The sequence below is a fragment of the Glandiceps talaboti genome, chromosome 16 (assembly GCF_964340395.1).
Source record: "Glandiceps talaboti chromosome 16, keGlaTala1.1, whole genome shotgun sequence".
In the NCBI taxonomy this organism is placed as follows: Eukaryota; Metazoa; Hemichordata; class Enteropneusta; family Spengelidae; genus Glandiceps; species Glandiceps talaboti.
In genome coordinates, this window is record NC_135564.1 from 17,402,527 (window position 1) to 17,423,891 (window position 21,365).

General features: G+C 34.5%; 1 protein-coding gene across 1 annotated transcript; it reads right to left on the reverse strand.

Annotated features, from left to right (window-relative positions):
- Positions 1-3,162: 3,162 nt before the first annotated feature.
- On the reverse strand, positions 3,163-17,486 carry LOC144447581 (centrosomal protein of 78 kDa-like). The gene is made up of 10 exons (XM_078137656.1): positions 17,237-17,486; positions 12,900-13,081; positions 12,454-12,630; positions 10,583-10,757; positions 9,246-9,359; positions 7,052-7,116; positions 6,151-6,407; positions 5,005-5,338; positions 3,994-4,181; positions 3,163-3,803 (listed from the first exon to the last, which is right to left on the reverse strand). The coding sequence occupies exons 1-10, from the start codon at positions 17,484-17,486 to the stop codon at positions 3,320-3,322; spliced, it is 2,226 nt and encodes a 741-aa protein (XP_077993782.1). The 3' UTR covers positions 3,163-3,319.
- Between the last annotated feature and the right edge of the window lie 3,879 nt (positions 17,487-21,365).

Here is a 21,365-nt window from a genome sequence, read left to right on the forward strand (position 1 = left end):
AATTAAAAAAAAAATCATGCCATGCAAATGAGATTCAAATTCATTAACTTCAATGAATAATTTTAATATAAAGCAAAGTTGAAAAAGCATGCATTCACTGCCTAAAAAAAATATACAATCGTGAGTTTTTTACTTTTAAATGGATTTCATATAAACTAGCACAAAAATAAATTAATCAATCATCCACAAATAAAATAGAATTATCAATTATTTACAATATTTTCATTAGTACAAAAAAACAAAACTATTTTGCAACAATAAATTAACTTATTTTACATAAATTCATATCGTGAAGATCAACACAAATTATACATGCGTGTTGTGTTAGTGTCAGAATTTGCATATTATTATAGACAGTGGTCTGATTAATTAAGATTACAAAAAAAAAAATATTTACATAAACTACAATAATGATGGTTAATAACACCTATAGTTAAGTACATTTATGATAATAATATAAAACTGCATAAATTATCCTGTATTAATAATTCATATCTCCCTGATATTATCTTTTGTATGGCAAACACAGATGAGAGGGACATTATATTTCATATTTTCGTTTTGATAATCTTATTATTATACTTCAATACCAAGAAATCATAACTGAGAGCAATATTGATCAAGAGTCAGTGTGCCCTCTATATCCAGTTTGATGGGCCACTGACACACAATTTCTAGTGACACATCAAAATTTGGTGTTCCTCTATCTCTTACTATGTGGTGACTCACAAGAAATGCCAGTTTTTATCATTTTGACTCACAACAACAAAATGTGGCTATCATTAGAGGACACACTGATGAGAGTCCATGCTGTCTTCTTCTACAGGGAATAAAATGCCCTATAGTGAGCATAAGTTCAAGGTTATAATTTCTGGCTGCAACCATAGGAAAACAGTCTTATGGTTGGTACAGTGGCATTGGCTTGTCTGGAATCCATGCTATCCTGTTCTACAGTGAGATAAAATGGTCTATGGTGAACACAAGTTCAAGGCTATGCATGACTCTAACTGCAAGTCACAGAAGAACAATTTTTTGAAGCATAGGGAACACCCTTATGGGAAATAAAGTCATTTTCATATTCAGCGAGTCTCCAGAATGATTTTATCATTTGACTTTACTTACTACTATGAAAATCAAACTATGGGCAAACTAAGATAGACACAAACTCAAACTACAACAACAACTGTTGTTGTATGTGGTAGGTTATACAAGGGAATGATAGCAGTGCCTTGGTTATGTGGATACAATCACTCTGTATTCAAGATAGTGTAAACACTGAACAAGGTTCAAAGTGCAGGCAAACTTGCTATCAGAGATGCCACCCTTTTGTGAGAATAACTACACCAAAATCCATTGATAGCTAATATAAACATACGTGCAACAAAAAATAGTTTGCCAATAGCTTGATTTCCAATTTTTTCTACCCATAATTACTAGAATTTTTTTCTACACACAAATTCTAAACCATAAATGGATGTGTTTTATAACAAATACAACATAATTCCCTGGCATTTAATTACATAAATATGAAAAGTAATGTTATTCTCATCTCTGTTTAATATTGCCTTTTATATTAATGATTACATAGTGCATATTTCATATCAGTATGCATGCCATTTTCTTAACATTTTGATTTCCATATCATTATCTTCTTCTCCTCTTGAGCACCTTAACACATATTATCCACACCTTATTGTCCACTACATCCCCTGGATTGAAAGATTTGTCACTGCTGGTACTCCTCTTAACTCTTAAAAGGCAAGAATAGTGAATTCACTATGTTTGATACAAGCTTGGATGTTACATGTAAATAAGATAAAATGCGCTGTTTTTATTCATTGTCACTTATCAGTAAGGAGCTGGCACTGAAGTCGGAAGTGATATATGGGCCTTGGTAGAGAACTGGTTTACTACTTGTATTGTTCTATAATTACCATAACAATAGAAACAGTTGACAGTATGAATAATGGAAGTTGCCTACCAAGGCCAATAGACCTTTCTAAAATTTGCCACGATGGCGCTCTACTTCCTGTCTGTGTGTACCTTGGGGGTATACATGGTATATGTTACTCAGTTAATCATAGAGCACTGCTACTTTCCTCAATCTCTGAACAATACGAAAAACATCCCTGATTTACACTTCTACAGAATACCATAGGACAAAGAAATGGTACAATGAGGTATGATATTCCCAATTTGAGCAAGGGCGCTGTATTCTCAATTTCCTGTTTGCAGTCTGCAATGGCCTATACATCACTTCCACCTAAGTTCTGTCTGATGCCAGCTCCATACTAATATGTGAAAATATATAACCAACACATTTCATATCATTTAATATTCAAATTTTTACCAAAAATATTGAATTTAGAAGGTTTCCTTTTCCTTTAATGAGTGATTACAGAAGTGTACACAATGATGATGAATCTTTCAGTCTACATCCAAACCCTCTCCTCCTCACATCTCCCCTCCCAATGCTACCCCTCCAAATCTACACCATACTCTCCCCTACCAATGTATAGAATATCTTCTAAATTCTGGATGAAATTTAAGGTCATCAGTTTTGTAAGTCTCTCCACAAAGAGTTTTATATTATGATTTTTAACATATAAATTACAAAATCATATTAGCACCAAAACATCAAACTGAATGAAAACTGATAAATAACAAGACTGAGAATGTCTGGGTGATTCTGTAGCAATTCTACATGCTAGCTTGATCTTACACATCAAATACTTTGATATTATTCTCCAATATATTCTTTGTTCAGCTGGAGAAAATATGAGTGACCTAAGGGGCCTTGTCACTTGATTAGAAGTGACAAAACCCCAACCTCACAAGTATTTTCCAGTTGACTAAAGAAAAATACTGGAGAATAACACAAATATACCTATGCAAGCACAATTTATGAAAGAAACTGGAAGAGTTATGGTATCTTGAATGTTTTGACTCATATTGCAAGCATCATAGAACAAATACTGTAGATATGCATTGTCATGGCATAGCACACCCAAAGTATAAATCACATATTTTTTGTTTGAACTTGTTCAACTTGGCTTGCGTGTGATACGATAAGAAGTATCTTTGATAAAACAAAAGAAAAGTAATTCAAGATCGATTTCTATTGCATAAGTTTCTGGTAGAACAAGTAAGATATGTTGTGTTGTCCGTGTTCATCGACCGAAGAGTGAAGGCACCACGACGCAGTATACCTTACAGACTCTACTCTTTGTGGAGAGAACTGACATTAGGGGTAATCCCGAAAAATGACCTACATGGCTTAATTCTCCCCTAATCCCCCTACATCACTAATCACACATTTCTATGTTTCTGAACCCTCCTCCTCTCCAATCACAATAGGTTGGGGGGCAACCTCAGCCTGCATGGAATCAATCTGATCACTATCATGCCCCCCATTAACATGGGCTGGGGGGATAGCTACTTTTTGCTCCCCATCACCAATCAACTCATTCTCCTCAACCTCAAAGTCATCCTCATAATCTTTCTCTTCATCAGGGTCAAGTTCATTCTCATTGGCCTTGACCTCTACCTCATGTGTTTCTTTGTCTTCAGGTACATGGTGTTCAGCCCTGTCATGGAGGTCACTGCCATTCTGTTGTCGCCCTGGTTGTGACGGTTCCTGATTCCATGCTTCCTGAGGTACTGTAGGTGGGGGTGGGGGTTGTTTGTATGTGGAGGGAGGGGGTTGGTATGGTTGGGGTTGATGCTGCTGAAGTATCGATGCTACTCCTGGTCTCCTGATGTCTTCTGGTGTGAGACCCACCAGAGTACACAGCTGACCAAGACTGCAAGCAAACACAGACAGAGAGACAGAAAATTAGCATATTACAAACTGAAATGGCAAGTACAGATACATGTGCAAAATGTTTCAGTCATAGCATCTCTAAGCAGATAAAGGACCGTATATTATATGCAAATCACCTAATTAATATGCAGATAAATATATTACACGCAAAACATTACACTGTTTCTTACCCAGCATCTCTCAGCAGATCAAGGAATGCATGGAATTTATTGAAGGAAGCTTCTATACTGTCCAAGACACTTTCATCTTCAAAATCTGGAATGTCCATTCCTATAGGCTTTGTTCTAAAGGGTGATGACGGTCCTCTTGCCTCCATTAACTGCAGTTGGTGTTTAAGACGACTGTTTTCAACTTCCAACTGGAGTAAAAAAAAAATAGAGGAAAGCTTTAAATACAAGTATAATTTCTTATATTTTATACCAAAAGCAAAAGAGGCTTAGCCTCACAGTTATGAGAACCTACCTTTGTGATTTATTTCTAGGCTACAAAGCTACAAAAACATACATTTTTCTATGCTTACAATTTATGAGAAAAAATTACTTTTTTAAGTAGCCTACATTAAATGGCTTAATATTGATGACAAACAAAATAATTACTTTCCCAGGTTAGTACTGAAGAACAGATTCAAGTTTAACTGTCCAAGCCACCCTCAATTTCATAATTTTTCACTTGTGCTCATTTTGTTTTTAACCCTCTCTATATAGTAGAGTAACCCTCTCTATGCTGCAGTGAGTGAACCACTTGATTTAATGGGGATGGGGGCGGTTTAGGGGGTTTGGTTCTAGCCCGACAGATCCAGGCATTCCTTCCACTTATAAAATGCACTTTTTGGGGTATTGAGTGATTACATACGTGGACCAACGGCTGGCTCTCAGACTAGGGGCTTTCTTTGTCACGATGCTTGGCACAGCTAATGTCCACATTTGTTTATATAAAAAAAAGATACTTATGTATTACTTCAAATGAAAATTAATCTCTTTTTGTAAACCATAGTATTGAATTCAACTTTTGTTCCAAACACAAACTCCAAAATTGTACCTGAAATTTTCGACTGCACACTTCAGTTTTTGTCAACAGATTGACCCACTATTCAAGTTTGTGTTTGCAACAAAAGTTTAATTCGATACTAGATACTTATATATTCCAAGTCAAATAGAACACAGGAAATGAACTCCACCTACCTCCACTATCCTGGCATCACCTGCAGCCCTGGCTCTACTTTCCACAAAAAATCTTCTTTTCACTTCCTCTAATTCCACTTGTAAATCCTTAATGTGTCTGACATCTACTTCATAACTGTTATCTAGTAGTACACTAGGATGTTGTTGTAGTTGTTTGTCATGCTGTAAAAGTCTCATACTAGTAATGGGTGTAGTGCCGTCAGTGGCTGCATCCATGTCAGATGGAGTACTGCATTTATGCATATGAATAGTGGATGATGTAATATCAGGTGTGGAACTCTCACAGTTGGCTTCTATTGATAACATCCCGGGATCACGATCCGCTGGGTAATTTCTGGAATTGTGACGTTTGAAGGGATATCATTTTAACAGTGAATTCATGGAAGTAAAATATCAACTGACCCTACAAATCACAATTTAATTTTACATGAGGTTCTCAAAAAATTATTGGCAAATCACAAACAAACTTTTTTGTGAAGAGGTATGATATAAATCTTTCTGAAACACTGACCCTTTGTAAAATTGTTACAAGTTATTAAGAAAAAACATAAATTGAGATCTGTAGAGGTTATTGTCCCTTTACTTTACAAGAGCAACCAACACATTATTTTGAACGTGACAAATAAATTACCCTGTAATAAACATGCCATAAGCCATATACTGTAAAACTAGATATTTTCACTACTTCAAAATTTTGCAATTTTACAGTCTTCAACAAGTTCTCAAAGACTAATTTTCACCAGACAGGTACATTGTGTTCATGTGCAAGAAGGCATTTTAGTCACTATTTATTTTTGCATTTTTGTTTTCCAGTGAAAATAAGTCTTTAGCGAAAATTCCAGGTTTACAGTATTGTAACGTCAGTGTTCTTCATAAATTGTTTAGTTTCAAAATCATAAAGGCCAATGTTGACTAGGATTAAAATTTAGGTGTGAAAAACAGTTTTCTGACAGAGCTAGAGAAAAAGTTGGTCCAGAACAAAAGAATAATCCTAAGTAATTATTATATCTCCACTGATAAAATACCAACAACAGAACCTGGGATTACAAGATGGGCCTTTAACACTCCACAAAATTGTAGTCACATCAAAACAGCTCTACATTCTCTTGTCATCAATCTACAACTGGTTGCCATGATAATACTTACATGTGTCTGGAAGCTCTAGCTGCTGTCCTCCAAGGTATAAATCCTGGTCCTGGTTTAGTCACCTCTGGTGGTGAATTCCCGGAATGTCGACTGATAGTTCTCGTTGACACAGCTGATCTAGTTCGTGACCTGGATGCACCAGTACTAATACGAATTGTTGTCTTTCTGCCAAAGCTGCTGTTCAGTGTTTTTGTTTTCTTACGAGATTTTGACTTTTTACTTCCTTCTCTTGGAGAAGTTATTTTCAGCCATTTATACTATGGGAAAAAAGCAAAAAATCTAAGACTCTTAAAATAATCCCTTGCTACAGAGTTTTACAAAAAATACCTTTTCAAAGTTTAGCCTTCTTGTTTGAGTTTTACAAAGTTACCCTGACAAAAAAAACAGTATCACGTAAGTCGTAACACAGTTGTTAATGACACATTAAACTAAACACAACATTATAAGTTGCCAATAAAGTTTTATTTATCATTAAATAAATGAGTCTCATTCACCACAATATTTGCAAGGTAATATTCAAAGCATTCACATTTATATTGACACGTTGAATTCTAATAAAATGTTTTAGTTTCTGTTTGTAGCTTCATTCGCCACATGTCCATACACATGACATTTCTAGCAATCAGTATCAATGTTACAATGAATGACTGATTATTCCCAAGAAAACAGCCGACCTCTACCTCTGTCTCCCAAGCCGACCTCTACCTCTGTCTCCCTAGAAATCAGTCGACTTCTACCTCTGTCTCCAAAGAAATCAGTCGACTTCTACCTCTATCTCCCAAGTTGACTTCTAACCTCTGTCTCCCAAGAAATCAGCCGACTTCTACCTCTGTCTCCCAAGAAATCAGCCGACTTCTACCTCTATCTCCCAAGAAATGAGCTGATTTTATGTTAATCTTACCTCTGTCTCCTGTCCACCACTGTTGATAAGTACTTGTTCCATCACGTCTTTAAGTAAATCCCTGTCTGTCAAGACATCAATAAAAAACATATAAAAAACGTGTTTAATCTTTTCTGGTCACAATTCTACTGTATAAACCAGGGCTTGAATTTAACTTCTACAGTTGGTAGTTCATGGCATGGCTACATCACAATCTGTTATTTTGCTTTGTTTCTCATGAACTGATTGATTGAAAAATATGCATGCAAAGTGAATGGTTGTAATGGTGAGTGATAACACTTTATATTACTATCTGTGAACTGCGTACATCTAATTGCAAAATAGTACATACAAATCAAACATTAGATCTAGCTCGCATGCACTACAGAACAAAGAACTTAGATTTGAAGATCAAAAGAAAACAGGAAAATGAGTTAAAACACATTCAAGGTAGCGACACATGTTACCCCTATAACTGCATCTAATGTCCTCTACAAGGTAGCCTCACCCACAAATGTACTGTCTCTGTCGAATTCTCAGACGGAAATAAAAAGTAATGATTTGCTAAGAATATCAGTTAATTTCTGTGTATGACTCATACAGAACACTATATGTGAATCACTGTGTAAAGTCATAGGTATCTAAGACTGAGTCATTCTAACAGCTGAATTGTCTACTTAGTATCAATACTTAGATAATATTCCCTCATAATTTTCTTTTTTCAGCCAAGGATCATAAGCAGGGATGTAGATAAGGGCCAATAGGTGGCAAAAACTGGTTACTCAACACTAATGTGTTGGCTACTTTTTCAGGTTTTTGTTAAAATTCTTTGTTTCAGCCAATATATTTCTATCATTGAGTAGATTTATGGGTTTTGTTCAAACCTACTTTTCACATTTTACAGACTACTTTTACAATTAGCTACATCCCCCAGGCCCAATAAGGAGCCTTGTCACTATGAGTCAAAGACGAATAGAGTGACAAACCCCTTTATGCCAGGAATATTTTATGGTTGAATGAAGGAAAGTATTGTAGAATAATACATGATTATACCTCGACAAACTTAATTCTAGAAAAAATGTGGAAAATAAAGATAATTTGGATTGTTTTCACTCATTTTGCGACCTTTACAAAACTATGACATTGTGTCATGATGTAGAACTACCAGGGTATATATTCCACATTTTCTGTTCAAACACAACGTACAACTTGGCTTGCATGTGGTATAATGAACTATATTTGTCCTCAATGTTTTCAAATTTCCATTTTTTCACTTCTTAAGTACTTTTTTTCACACTTTTCTTTGGCAAAAAGCTTTCCACATTATGCTTTCAAGGTTAATGTACAACTTCATGCTCATGCCAAATAAAAAATAGTTGTTTGGTTCCAGTTAGCTGACCCCACCTTGTTTTTCATGCCGACCCTAAACTTTTTTTTACATATTCCAGAAAAATAATTATAATAAAATTGTGAAAATTACAAGAAATAGTGGATGCGGAAACTTAAAAAGACAATATAAAACTATTCTTCCAATCTGTAATGGCTGTACATCTGATAGGAAGAAATAAACAACACAGAGACCATTTGGAAAACAATGCAAAACCTGAACTAGACACTCACACATGAAAAAAAAATATACAATAAAATAAAATAAAAAATCTACCTACCCCACCTATTTTTAAATTGAATGTAATCGGAACCACACAATTTTTTTTTACGCCTTAGTTTGAACAAATACATTTTCCACAATAATTTGGTTAGGATCTTTTGGATTCACTTATTTTTAAGTTTGATAATGACTACATTACTAAATATGCCAATCTGTATGAAACCGCATTCAAAACTGTGGCAAACATCAAAGCTTGTTCCTGGTCCTGTTGAAATCATTACAGAAACTTGGTTGACCACCATCTTGTTGTCAAGGAAATCATTAATCTGAAATTTTACGATACACTTTCGTAACACAGAGGCTGGATAGCACATATACACTCAATCTGTGTGAAAAATCCCTTAAAACTTTGCCAAATTAAAATTTGTTACTGATCAAGTTGAAATAAGTCCAGAAATTTGCTTGTGCACCATCTTGTTGCCATCTTGTTGTCAAGGAAACTGTCAATCTAGTATTTTCCCTTAGTCTTAACACAGAGGTTAGTTTCTGCTTAGTTTTCATTCATTCATAATCAAGCCATGGATAGTAAAGTCTACATATACTCACCAATAAGTGGATTTTTCCTTAGATCTAAAACTACTAGAGTAGAGTTAGTTTTTAAAACATCCAGTAAAGCTTTAGCTCCTATATCTGATACTCCACACTGTTGCATATCAAGGGCTGAGGAGAGACACAAACAAACAAATTATTGCAAGAAAGTTTCTACTCAAAGATTCAAATGCAAAGTAGTTCTTTAAAAAGCTTGTTTTTCGTAAAAAAAAATTTGGATTCTTGTTTCTGTATGTGATTTACTAGTCATATCTTCTTTAATTTTTAGTAGTGTATGTATTTTAATTTTCTATTAGTGCTGCTCTTAACATGCTTAGTGAGCCCCTGATACAAAGGGGATGCAATAAATAAATAAATAAATAAATAAGTCTGTACATATTGCTGGAATAAATTACTGACTGTTTTGCAGTTAATAATACAACATTATACATCTGTTTCTACAAGAGACTGTGGATCACACCAACAGTTTGGTTCCCCAAGGCAGAGACACAGTAAAACAGACTGACTATTGGAGAGATCCCCCCCCCCCATGCACGATGGAAACTGACAATGTTGCCCTAGTATAAGATCAGTCAACATGTACTTCGTATAACACATCACACACATTTCCTGTATCATACCATACCATACAATGTATATCTTTGTACACCAGCCTAAAAATGATGTAGTTATATCCACAGTTTGGTATGGTTTATGGGTTTTGGAATGATGATATGGCGAATGTCCTTGAAGCAACACTGTAATCTACTCACACACAGTAACAACAACAAATGAAATTAATGAAGTATGATTTCCCTAGAGAAATACAGTACAATAATAATCAATCAATCAATGTTTATTGCATATTAACATGTCTTAGCTAGCATTTTTAACAAAACTGTACAACAAGCATAGTGAACACTCAATGAGGTTGGACATGAAATCCAATCAGCTGGACACATCTGAAGGTTTCACACTCGCCCCAAAGTGGGAAAGGAATACATAATATCGAGATGAGTCTGAATATACACAAAATATTTTATTTTACACATTAGTTCTCAATATCCTCTATCATAATACCTTGATATTTGCAGCACTGTGCTGAGATTGTATGAAACCTTATAAGACAGCATGTGAGCCAAACAACTACCAGTATGTTGGTAATTTACAGGTCTAAAATTTTAATTTTAATTCTTGCAATGGTAGTCAGATTTAACTGTTCCCACTGCAGTTTTCTGTAAACTTTCCATTGGTCTAACAGACTACTGCCTAATAAATTTGGCAATCAAAATATGGTGTCTATGTGTCTGGACTCCTGCTAATGTTGAGACCCAAGTAATGTACATATACCATACCTTTCAGCCATAAGTCATCACGGAGGGAATCTGCCATAGCTATTGCACCAGCATCATTAATCAAAGAGTTAGAATTTAATGTGAGTCTTCTAAGTCCAGACATTCTATCCAAGTCAGGTCTTCTATATCTTAGACTGTCTTGCCAGGCTTCACTGTGTCTCTTGGTGGCCTGATGCTGCAAATCATCAAATCATCAAATCATCAAATCATCAAATACTGAGCTTTGTAAATCTTTTCGCAGTCCAACACTCTTGACCAGACAAAAGTATTTAGATGTCAAGTTTTTGTACATGTGGATGCATACTTTGCATAATTGTATAAATATTACTTCTGCTGGCAATTTGTTTTAATGCACCATGTAGAACGCTTAGGTTTGTGCCAACTTTCACGCCACCTTATTCTAGAATTAATGTCAAGAAATTTAGTCCTTTTATTCGAATTCAAGAATATTTTAATGATATTATCAATGAAAATCATCATATTGATATTTTTAAGAACATTAACTTTTTCAAAACAGACATCAGAATATCGATTTTTAACAGTGATGAATTGATTGCTTTGTATCCTATAAGTGTTTATATTATGTATTGTGTTTTCATGTATTTTTTGTTTATCGGCTTAGAATGGGTTTGACTTTCTTGAACAAAGTTACAACAAAGTTTATCGTTTTTATTTCAAAGGTGCATTCTACCTCAATACAGTATTCATAAGGCATAATACTACAATCAAAATATAGACATCAAAACACAGACAAATTATTCCAGCTGAATTTGATACGTGTCAGCTACATTCCTCAGAGTATTGGCAAAGTATAAACTATTGGCAAACCCTAAGTCAATATCTAAGACAGTAATTTTACAGTGCCTCTAGAATGATACTATGTACATTTGTATTGGACAGAAATAATAAGTTTGTCTCATTTATCATTTTCATTCTACGAAAACCTGATGAACTTGCATTCAAAAAACAAATTAAAGAAATACATGAGTTAACTTAACGTAATAAGAAACCTAGAATATCCTAAATCACCCGAGTCTAGCCCATCAATTTTATGATGTGGGTTTGTTAGTTTAGAGTGACACTAGTTGAATATATAAGGGTTTTTTCTCACTACTTATGGAAAAGCTTTGTCAACCACTGAAAAAGGAGAGAATGTGAACTATGATTTGAAGATCTATTTTCTTCTTCTTTCCTTTATTTACTGACTAAAAGAATAAATTTTGTCTTCTTAATTACAGGATATTCACTTTTCTTTATTGACTTAAAACTAAAAATACCTTGTTTTCTTCCAATCTTAGTGAATCCTGTTATCTAAGTGAAGACATCTCTAATCTTATAACTACCTCGTGCAGTATCAGTTGCACTGACAACTTACCCAGCAGGATTATCGAACCCGTCTCAAACCAGATGAACATACTAGATTTTCTAGTTCCAAGATGCATTGAATGAGACAACATCGCTTACGTTGTTATGTTTAGGCTTGTTTTGTCAACTCTTTATAATAATTGAAATAACATTTTCATTGTGATAATGATAAGATATGTTGACCACTTTAATTGTGAGTGATTTTACAGAACAAAGATTAAATGCCATCAATGACAGAGAAGGCTTTTACTGATAAACTCAGGGTACAGGGTAAGTGACAACAATTCCTCTGTGTAACATGTGTACATCCCCTACACTTATACAATACATAACGTTGTATGGAGAGACACGCAATGCATCATGGAACCAGCAACAGGTCTATTCCATGTAACACTGATTCAGTGTAATGTGGACATAAAATGTAAAAGTTTTACATTAGTAAATCAAATTTATGTACGAGCATGTTATTGTAAATCTGGTATCAGCTTAGCTATGTTCTTTCTTACCTTGATAACTTTAGCCAGAGTATCAGCCCCTTTAGAAGTCACACTACATCCAGTCAGATTCAGTGAATGTATATTAACAGAATTCTTGATACCCTGACATACAACATCTACCCCTGCATCACCTATCCTGCAGTATTCTAATGATAGGTGGCTTAGCGATGTGTTTTTAGCTAGGCCCTGTAAAAAAAATGGCAAAAAGAACAATATATTATAGTGAATAATTCATATAATACAGAACTCAAAAGTCATGTGATGTAATTAACCCAACAGATTCAGTGGGCAGATGACACTAAATCAATGTTATTTGCATACTTGGCTACAAAAAAAAGTTTTGGTTCAATATTCAACAACACAATTTTCAATCCTGTCTAAATAAAATCTTCTGTACGGTTAAATACTAAACAATACAGGGTACAACAAATAAACAAGAAAGCTTATACATGTACCTTAGTAAGAGCTGAGAGATCTCGTTCCCTGAGAGGTAGTCCCTGTAATTCTAGTATAGTCAAAGATGGCGTCACTGTCAAACATTCTTTCAAAGACTGAGCCAATCGATATGTTACTTCTTTACTGCGTATGGATGGTGCCTTCTTCTTTGCTGCATATCTTTTGGCCTCAGAAACTTCTTCTGAAAGTGAAAAGATAAAGTGGTAATTAAATACACGTACAACAAATAGACAGGCAGAAACATAGATATCTCATACAGCTTATAATACCAGGGCTCAAAATTACATTTAACAGTAGTCCCATGCCCACAGACTACCAATTCATGTCACGGGGCTACCATAATTTGCAGCTGGTAGACCACTCAGACTACCACTGATTATGTGATGATTTAAAGGATGGAAGATTTAAGGACTTCTTTTCCAAAAGAGGAACTCTGTTTTCAGTTCAGGAATACACTTATAGGACTATTTTTAACCATCCTTGCGATACCAATTTCTGAAATTAGTAGCCCACTAAGACTACCAAAGAAAAAAAAAGTTAATTTCAAGCCCTGAATAGCCAAGACAACTGTTTCATGTCGGATGAAAGATGGGAGAAATATCATTCAATAAAGGATTCTGCATGTTTAAATTTGATTCCGAAAACTGAATACAGCAAAACAGTGTGTACACCCCTAGAACACTGCACCATATAATGATAAAATGACAAGTGACACACCTTGGATACAAGATATAAGTTATACATATATTATTTTCATATACAATAAATAGTATAGTATTTATTGTATATGTTAAAATGAAACTGCTTAGTGTATATAAATTACTTTCAGTTTAATTTTAATATGTGGCAAGCTAACCATTTCTATCTATAATCTTTCATAATTATGTATAATTCAAGTAGCATTTTTAATTTCACATGCATCGCTTCCAAAAAATGAAGATTTGATATTGGGGTAGTTTTCTGAGTCAACTTCCAAGATTCTTAAGTTTTCAATAAGTACAGGTACATGATAAATAAATAATATATAAATGATATATAAGTTCAGTGACAACACTCTCAAACTATTCTTAATTAGGCAAAAAAAAATTGTGTGGTTCCAATTACGCTCAATTTTAGAATAGGCGGGGTAGGTAGATTTTTTTGAAAAAAAAATCTCATATGTGAATGTCTACATTTGTAGTTCAGGTAGTTATGTTTTCTGTTGTTTTCCATATGATCTCTGTGTTATTAGTTTCTTCTCATCAGATGTACAGCCATTACAGATTGGAAAAATAGTTTTATATTGTCTTTTTAAGTTGATGTCAGTTTCCGCATCCACTATTTCTGGCGAGACTTCACAATTTTCATTATTTTATTATTTTTTTCTCAAATATGTAAAAAAAAAAAAGTTTAGGATAACTGGAACCAAACAATTTTCTTTTAGCCCTAAACCTTCTTATGAGAAAACAATAACCAAATTTTCCAAAACTGGTTAAAATCTTTCATTAATCTATTCAGCATGTCAACACCTGAACTCTGGAGTTCTTTGCAGATCATAACAGCATGACTATTTTCAGCTTGTTTTAAAACTCTACACCTGCTTTAAATTTAATCTTACCATCACAACATCATGTTAACCTTAAAGGACATGACTGTTATACGATAGCAAGGCTAAGCTTTAATATAATGTACAAATCATCTTTTAAAAATTTCAAACCAATCAAAAAGTTTTTATACTATAAAGTATCACCTGTATGAATACTTCGCTAGTCTGAGTTTAATTATGTCTTTGACAGCGCATTGCTTAGAAGTCAGTCACCCTACCCAGGGTTTCTTCTTCCTCACAATTCATGTATGGCACTGGTACTCCAGCCTTTGGTTTAGCATCAGCATGTTAAAACATGTTCCAAGTTTACAGAATGACATTCCAGCCTTTGTTCCATCACTGCACTAAATTATTTCACATACTGTAGGTTCTTTATATGTTCTGTAAATAACACCAGGTCACAGTATACACAGACGTTTGAGTTGCTTGGTTTTTGCGCCACTTCATTTCATGTACAAGCTTACAAATTGGGTCATAAGTCAAACATATTAAGTATTCTGATTTTGGAGTAAAATCTTAAAGGTCCAGGTTTCAATCCCATGTTCTCACATAAGTGTCATCTTATCAGTGGTGTCATAAATGCAGGATCATTTTTTGGTTCAGGACAAAAAATTTTCTATAGCTCTGCCAGACAACTGTTTTTTTTTTTTTGCATTTAAATTTCAATCCTAATTCAAACTGGGCCTTTAAAGGGTACAGACATCTTGGAATGATAAATGGTATGATATAAGAAATTATTTCAAATATTTCCGACTCTTCGGGTATCTTATACATGAATACATCAACGTCAGTGTATTAATCACAGTGCATGGATAAAGTCTACCTGAGTTCAAAAGTTCCTTACTATTAATAAATACGCTGTATGGAAATAGATGCAGGTTTTACCAGATTCCCCTACTCTGGGGTTACCACAAGTCATATTAGCAAACATACTGGAGTTCAACTTGAACTGTACTGAGAGTCTAATAACTGACTGAATCTGTTCTATCATATAATCTACATGTATTCTACATGGTATTGAAATAGATGCAGGTTTTACCAGATTCCCCTACTCTGGGGTTTCCACACACACTCACTGTCAAAGCTAAGACACTCAAGATCAATTTGAAATGTTTTGAGAGGCTCACAACAAAATAAATTGAAATTCCTCATTTACTGAGGTCTACATGTATCCTGAGGTTTATGCACAGTTACACATACTCCAACTAGACCATCTGGTCATTCTAAAAACATGACTCACATCATGTACAATTTTACATGAAGGATCTCATAATTTAGTGTGAATGAAATTGACCTTCAGGATGAAGCAAATCAAAATCACAACATCGTAAACCACACGCCTCTTTATGACACCGTCCGGAACGTACCTGCCAAGAGGTGCTTCAGCAGAAATACATGCTCTGGCTTGCAAGTATGCAAAATCATGGCATGTCATTTTCTTTTTTAATTCCAGCTTGTTTTCTAAAATTCTGGATTACTACATTACAGTATATTCATCGTTTTACAGCATATATATTCCCAAACTACAAGTTTCATACTATCTTGTAGCCATGGTTTGATTTGAGATGCAGTACTGTACCCATACATGTATGTGTTTCAATTTGATGAAATTTCTATACAAAAATTTCTGAAAATACACTGGCATACTAAGTTACCACAAGTTTCAAACATTACATTTACAGCAATCATGTAGTCACGGTACCGGGTTAGATTCAAAATTCAGTGTTATATCTATATGTGTTTCAATTTGATAGAATCTCTAGATAATGATAGAAACTTGTCGCTGCCTGCGTGAATAAGTAGCGTTGGGAGAGTTAGTTAAAATCCATGCTACTCTCTAGGGTAAATCTTTTCCTAGTGAATACATGAAATGTATAGGAAATGAAAGTTGTCTGTCAGACAGCCTACAGTTTAGTGTATTTGGGAGTATTCTCATTGTTGACTCACACAAAACACAGGTGATATGTGCGATATCACAACCTGCTGCCTATGTCTGCGGAATTGCAATATTTTATAATCAACTGGGATATTGTCTATTTTAGCTTACTTGATTATATTCCTGTTGTTGAATCACACAGAACACAGGTGTGAAACCATACAAGTACCCTGCTATGTATGTCTAAGGAATCGGAATATTTTATAATCAACTGTCTACATTTTAGTGCACTAGATAATATATATTGAATTTCTTGTTGTTGAACCAAACAAACCACAGGTGTGATCGTATACACATAACCTGCTGTCTTATGTCTGAGGAATCGCATTATTTTATAATCAACTGCCTAAATTTTTACTTTTGAATGTTCTCGTTGAATCAAACAAACCACAGGTGTGATAGCACATATGTAACCTTGCTGTCCTATATCCGAGGAATCGCAATATCTTATAATTTGTCTGGACACAGGTAGTGTGATTCAATTGATTGGTTATCTAGAGTAGGTCATGTACTCTAGTCTAGACAGTGCCTTTCACAGGATTACCTACAAGTACATTTATACTATCACTAGCAGCTGATATATACATACATCTACATACATTACATACAGGTGAAAGTGAAACCAGAAGGTCACAGAATATACTTAAAATATATTTTCTGGCCTTGTCTGGAATATACTGTAATAAAAGTTGCATCCATATACATGTGTACAGGTGTACACCCCCATTCCTAATACAATGGATTGATCTTCCATTGACAAGAACAGGTACATACTAAAATACAGGTAAGATAGGTGAGTAAGTGAAATGGTTTACCTTCTTCAGTCACATACTGGTAATAACTCCTGATTCCTACATACTGTAGACTTTTATTAATCTTAATACTGTTTAACACTGGAGTCCAGTCAGGAAGGCGAATTCTATCAGCGTTGATATCTAGGACACCTTCTTCTATGTGTGATTTCACAGACTGCAGTGGACAAGAATTCTGCAGCAGACACAGGTTGTCATAGTGACTGGCGAAGTCATACGCCCCTCTCTGTCTTGCTTGGACACTCTCAATCATCGTGCTGCCAGGAAATATCAACCTGCAAATGTACAATTAATAATAAATAATGTGATTTTTATAGCACTTTCCCACACAGTGTTTTGGCAATTTACAGTCATTACATAGACCTATATTGGCACAATGGCCCTTCTTCTAACTTTCTCAACTCCCAGGGGAACATATTATAATCCCTGCAGCCAGTAAGGTACATAGGGTTACAGTTGTCAACTGTAATTTCACCGGGTCCCAAATTATACATCTGGGTTGACTCCTCATTCAAACCTTGCCCAAGGACTTTAGCCATTCAGGAACAAATGGCACTGGCGAGGTTCGAACCAACAATCTGAAGATTCCCAGCCCCACCGCTCTAACCATTCAACCATTATGACTCCACAATTATTAACAATATATGGTCTCCTATTTCCAAATATTTGAAAACCTAATCCAACATCTAATGTCACAGTATCTTTTGATTTGCATGACTCTCCAAGCATAAAATGATATCATTTGTGCACACTGACAGAGGCCTGGATAGTAGAGTTGGGATAATTGCAGTCACGTTAATGGTAGCACTCTCGTTCTTAATAAATGAGCAAGTGGGGAAATTGTTACATTGACTCAGTTTCTGATACATCTATGTAATTGTATCTACATGTATGTATCGGGTTGTCGGTGGCTGATTGCCTCTTACCACTGCGATCAGGGTTCAAACCCATTCAGGGTTTGATTAAATTTACCACGCTGTAAGTAAGAAGAGTGTCGTCCAGTTTGACTCTACTGAACAACGCAGGTTTCCCCCGGGTACTCCAGTTTCCTCCTGCATTAACACTGAGCCCATGAGGAATGGCCCTCACTGGACTTCTTGGGAGACAAGCGTTTATAGACTTAAAGAACTATCCAGTATAAATAAAGATTATTATAATATAATTATGAACCTCATATAAATGTAACCTGCATATACATGTACATATTACTTACCACCTGTCATCAAGAGCAGTTCTGCTATCAGTAACAGTAATAACATACACTAAGTGTACTGCAACAGTGAAACATTTCAAACTACTTGAGTCTTGTCTCTATTCATAACAATATACTACAGGTAGATTCTAGTATGCTACTCCATTACAATTCCATTTGTTGAAGTTTATGGCCACGATAACAAGTTGAGACTGAGTCATGTGATTTATGACCTTGACCTTGGATGAGAACAAGTAGTTGAAACAAGATGCAGTGTATTATAGCAGAGTGTAAATTTCATGGTAAACAAACTACAAAATTTCATGGTACCTGTACCAAATCCTAGTTGAGTCCTATACGATGTTTTCTACGATCACTAACCTCTCCATAATCATACTGATCGTAATGTGTACAGGAGAGTAGACTCACCCAATCCAGGCAGCTAAAGAAGCAGATGAATTTAGGCCTTTGTAATAAAAATAAATGAAAACTAGAGCATGGCGATTAGAATGCATATTAACTCCCAAGTGCACAATAAGTGAAACTCATTCATCATACAAGTAAATTCTATATAGTACAGGAGGTGTGTCTCAAGGTGACAGTTTTCCCATTGCAATAATAATAAATGTATTTACCAATTAACCATAGATAACATTTATAAGGTTATGAATTTTGACAAAATTGTATTATCAATTATAATTTATTCATGTCTTGATATCAGAATTGTTAATTTTATGTAGAGGTTATGAACTAGGAATAAATGAAGTGATAGCGTCTAATTTCTGTGATATTTATGTTTAAGCAAGTTTCATTTTTTCAGGAAGAATAAAGTAATAATAATAATGGAAAAGTACCAATAATTAGTTTTATTCTATGAGATAACTATCATCATCTTTCTGAATTTTAATTTGAATAAATTATGTTTCTACATGTATAAGAAAATAGTCTTCTAAAAAAAATATGAATTTCTCTGAGACACTCCACACCCTTGGATAGGTTCTGATATGACACAGTGTTTTTAATAAGGGCGGTAAGCAGGTAAATTCTACTGGGGTTACCTAGTAATTTTACCAGGGTTCCTAAACAAAATTAGTGTAAACCTAGATATTTTCACTACTACAAAATGTTGTGATTTTACAGTCTTCAGCAATTCTGAAAGACCAATTTTCTCTACATTGTAAATATCAGACTGGTACATTGTGTTCATGTGCAAGAACAGTGTTGCAGCCAGCCTTTTGAAAGAGTGGGACATAGTGTCCTGAGACTTTCATTTTTCTGGGTCATCATACATTTTTTGGGGACATTATTTTTAAAAAACGCCAATAGCATTGTAGCACAACTGCAAAATATTTACCCACATGTTGATCCATCCTAGATATTTGCTGAAAGATTGCCTATCCAACCCTGTTATTATTTATGCAATATACGTGATCATTTGGCTGTTGCTATAGACATGGTCATGTTGCGCACTATTGTTAAACATATTTACATACAATGTTAGTGTGGGTCATCACTTCCAAAATTGTGGGTCAGGTCCAAAAAATGTGTGTCAAATGACCAAAAAAACCTCTCTGGCTGCAACACTGCAAGAAGGCATTTTAGTCACTACTTATTTAAATTACATTTTTGTTTTATGCAAATGTATCTACATTGACTAGTTATACAATCCAATGCATGCAACTGAACCATAATGTACATGTATTCTCACTAGCCACAGAATATTTTTCCACTGATGAAAAAAAAGAGGAACTTACTACACATGACTGTGAGGTACATGTAGTATTGCCATACAGATGTTCCTTCTCACAAATCATTTTCAGTAAAAAAAAATTTTTAAATCCAGGTTCTATATTAACTCTTATTATCAACTCCCATCAGGTTTACAGCAGTGAGCATAATATTAATCTATGATTGAAACAGAATAAGTTTCACCAGGTTCATTCGATACTTGAACCTAAAGACCTTACAAAACACTGGTCATAAAATCAGTTATTTCAATAAATAAGTTGCTCAAAATATAAATTCCCATTGAAAATGCCATTTAAAACTGCTTACTGGCCAAATAGGCAAAGTCAAAACAAAAATAACATTGGAAAAGTGAATATATGTAGCATGTCTATATTAAAGTGGCCATATGGATGACAAATTACTATTTATTTCAGACTTTTAATTCATTAAACAATTCTACAATGATTTCCTACTTGGCAAAACAACGTGAAACAGCATACCAAATCAGTCTTTGTAATTCAATAAATTATGAACAGCTAAAAAGTGTGTAAAAAGTTTGTGATAGTATGTACAATAACAAATATTTTAAACATTTTTTAATCATTTGTAATTTTTTTGCATTGCAAATGAGGATTTACTATAGCCAATTTTTTCAAGTAGGAAAACATAGCAGAGTTGTTTTATGAAATAAAAAATCCAAAATGAATACAAATTTGTCATCTCTGTGGCCACTTTTAACGTGATATAGTGATATACATACTATTGCACACTTCAGTGGCTTAAGAGCATTTATAGGTTGGTACAAGATCACTACGTGTATATATGTATAATTGTATATGAGGAATTCCTCGATCCTCTTCAGTCCGACAACTGTTCATACATGAACATTTTTTGTCATATAATGCATAACAAACTCAATATATGTCCAATATTTTGTCACAAAGCATGGACTTCTAAAATATAGTGACAAGGAAATAAGTTTCATCAAACAACCAGTGCAAAAAAAATTTTGCAACATTTCCCATTTGAGTAGCTATCCCAGCTGTGGCTTGCCTGGGAAAAATGCTTTCGTGACAAAACAAGTCTTATCTTGTCCATACGATACACTCAAAACTTGGCTCGGTTTCAAATTCTATTTTTGTTCATTTACCACAGTGTTAAGTTGCTCGGAATGCTATAAGTAAATCATTTCTTAACGTTCCTCGCTACAGT

Bases quoted from the DNA above. Each gene is read 5' to 3' on its own strand.
- LOC144447581 (XM_078137656.1), bottom strand. From the start codon at position 17,486: ATGATTGAGAGTGTCCAAGCAAGACAGAGAGGGGCGTATGACTTCGCC. The intron at 9,360-10,582 runs GTATGGTATATG...GTCTCTCCTCAG, and splicing joins TGATGACTTATGGCTGAAAG to CCCTTGATATGCAACAGTGT. The intron at 5,339-6,150 runs GTAAGTATTATC...TCACAATTCCAG, and splicing joins GCTAGAGCTTCCAGACACAT to AAATTACCCAGCGGATCGTG.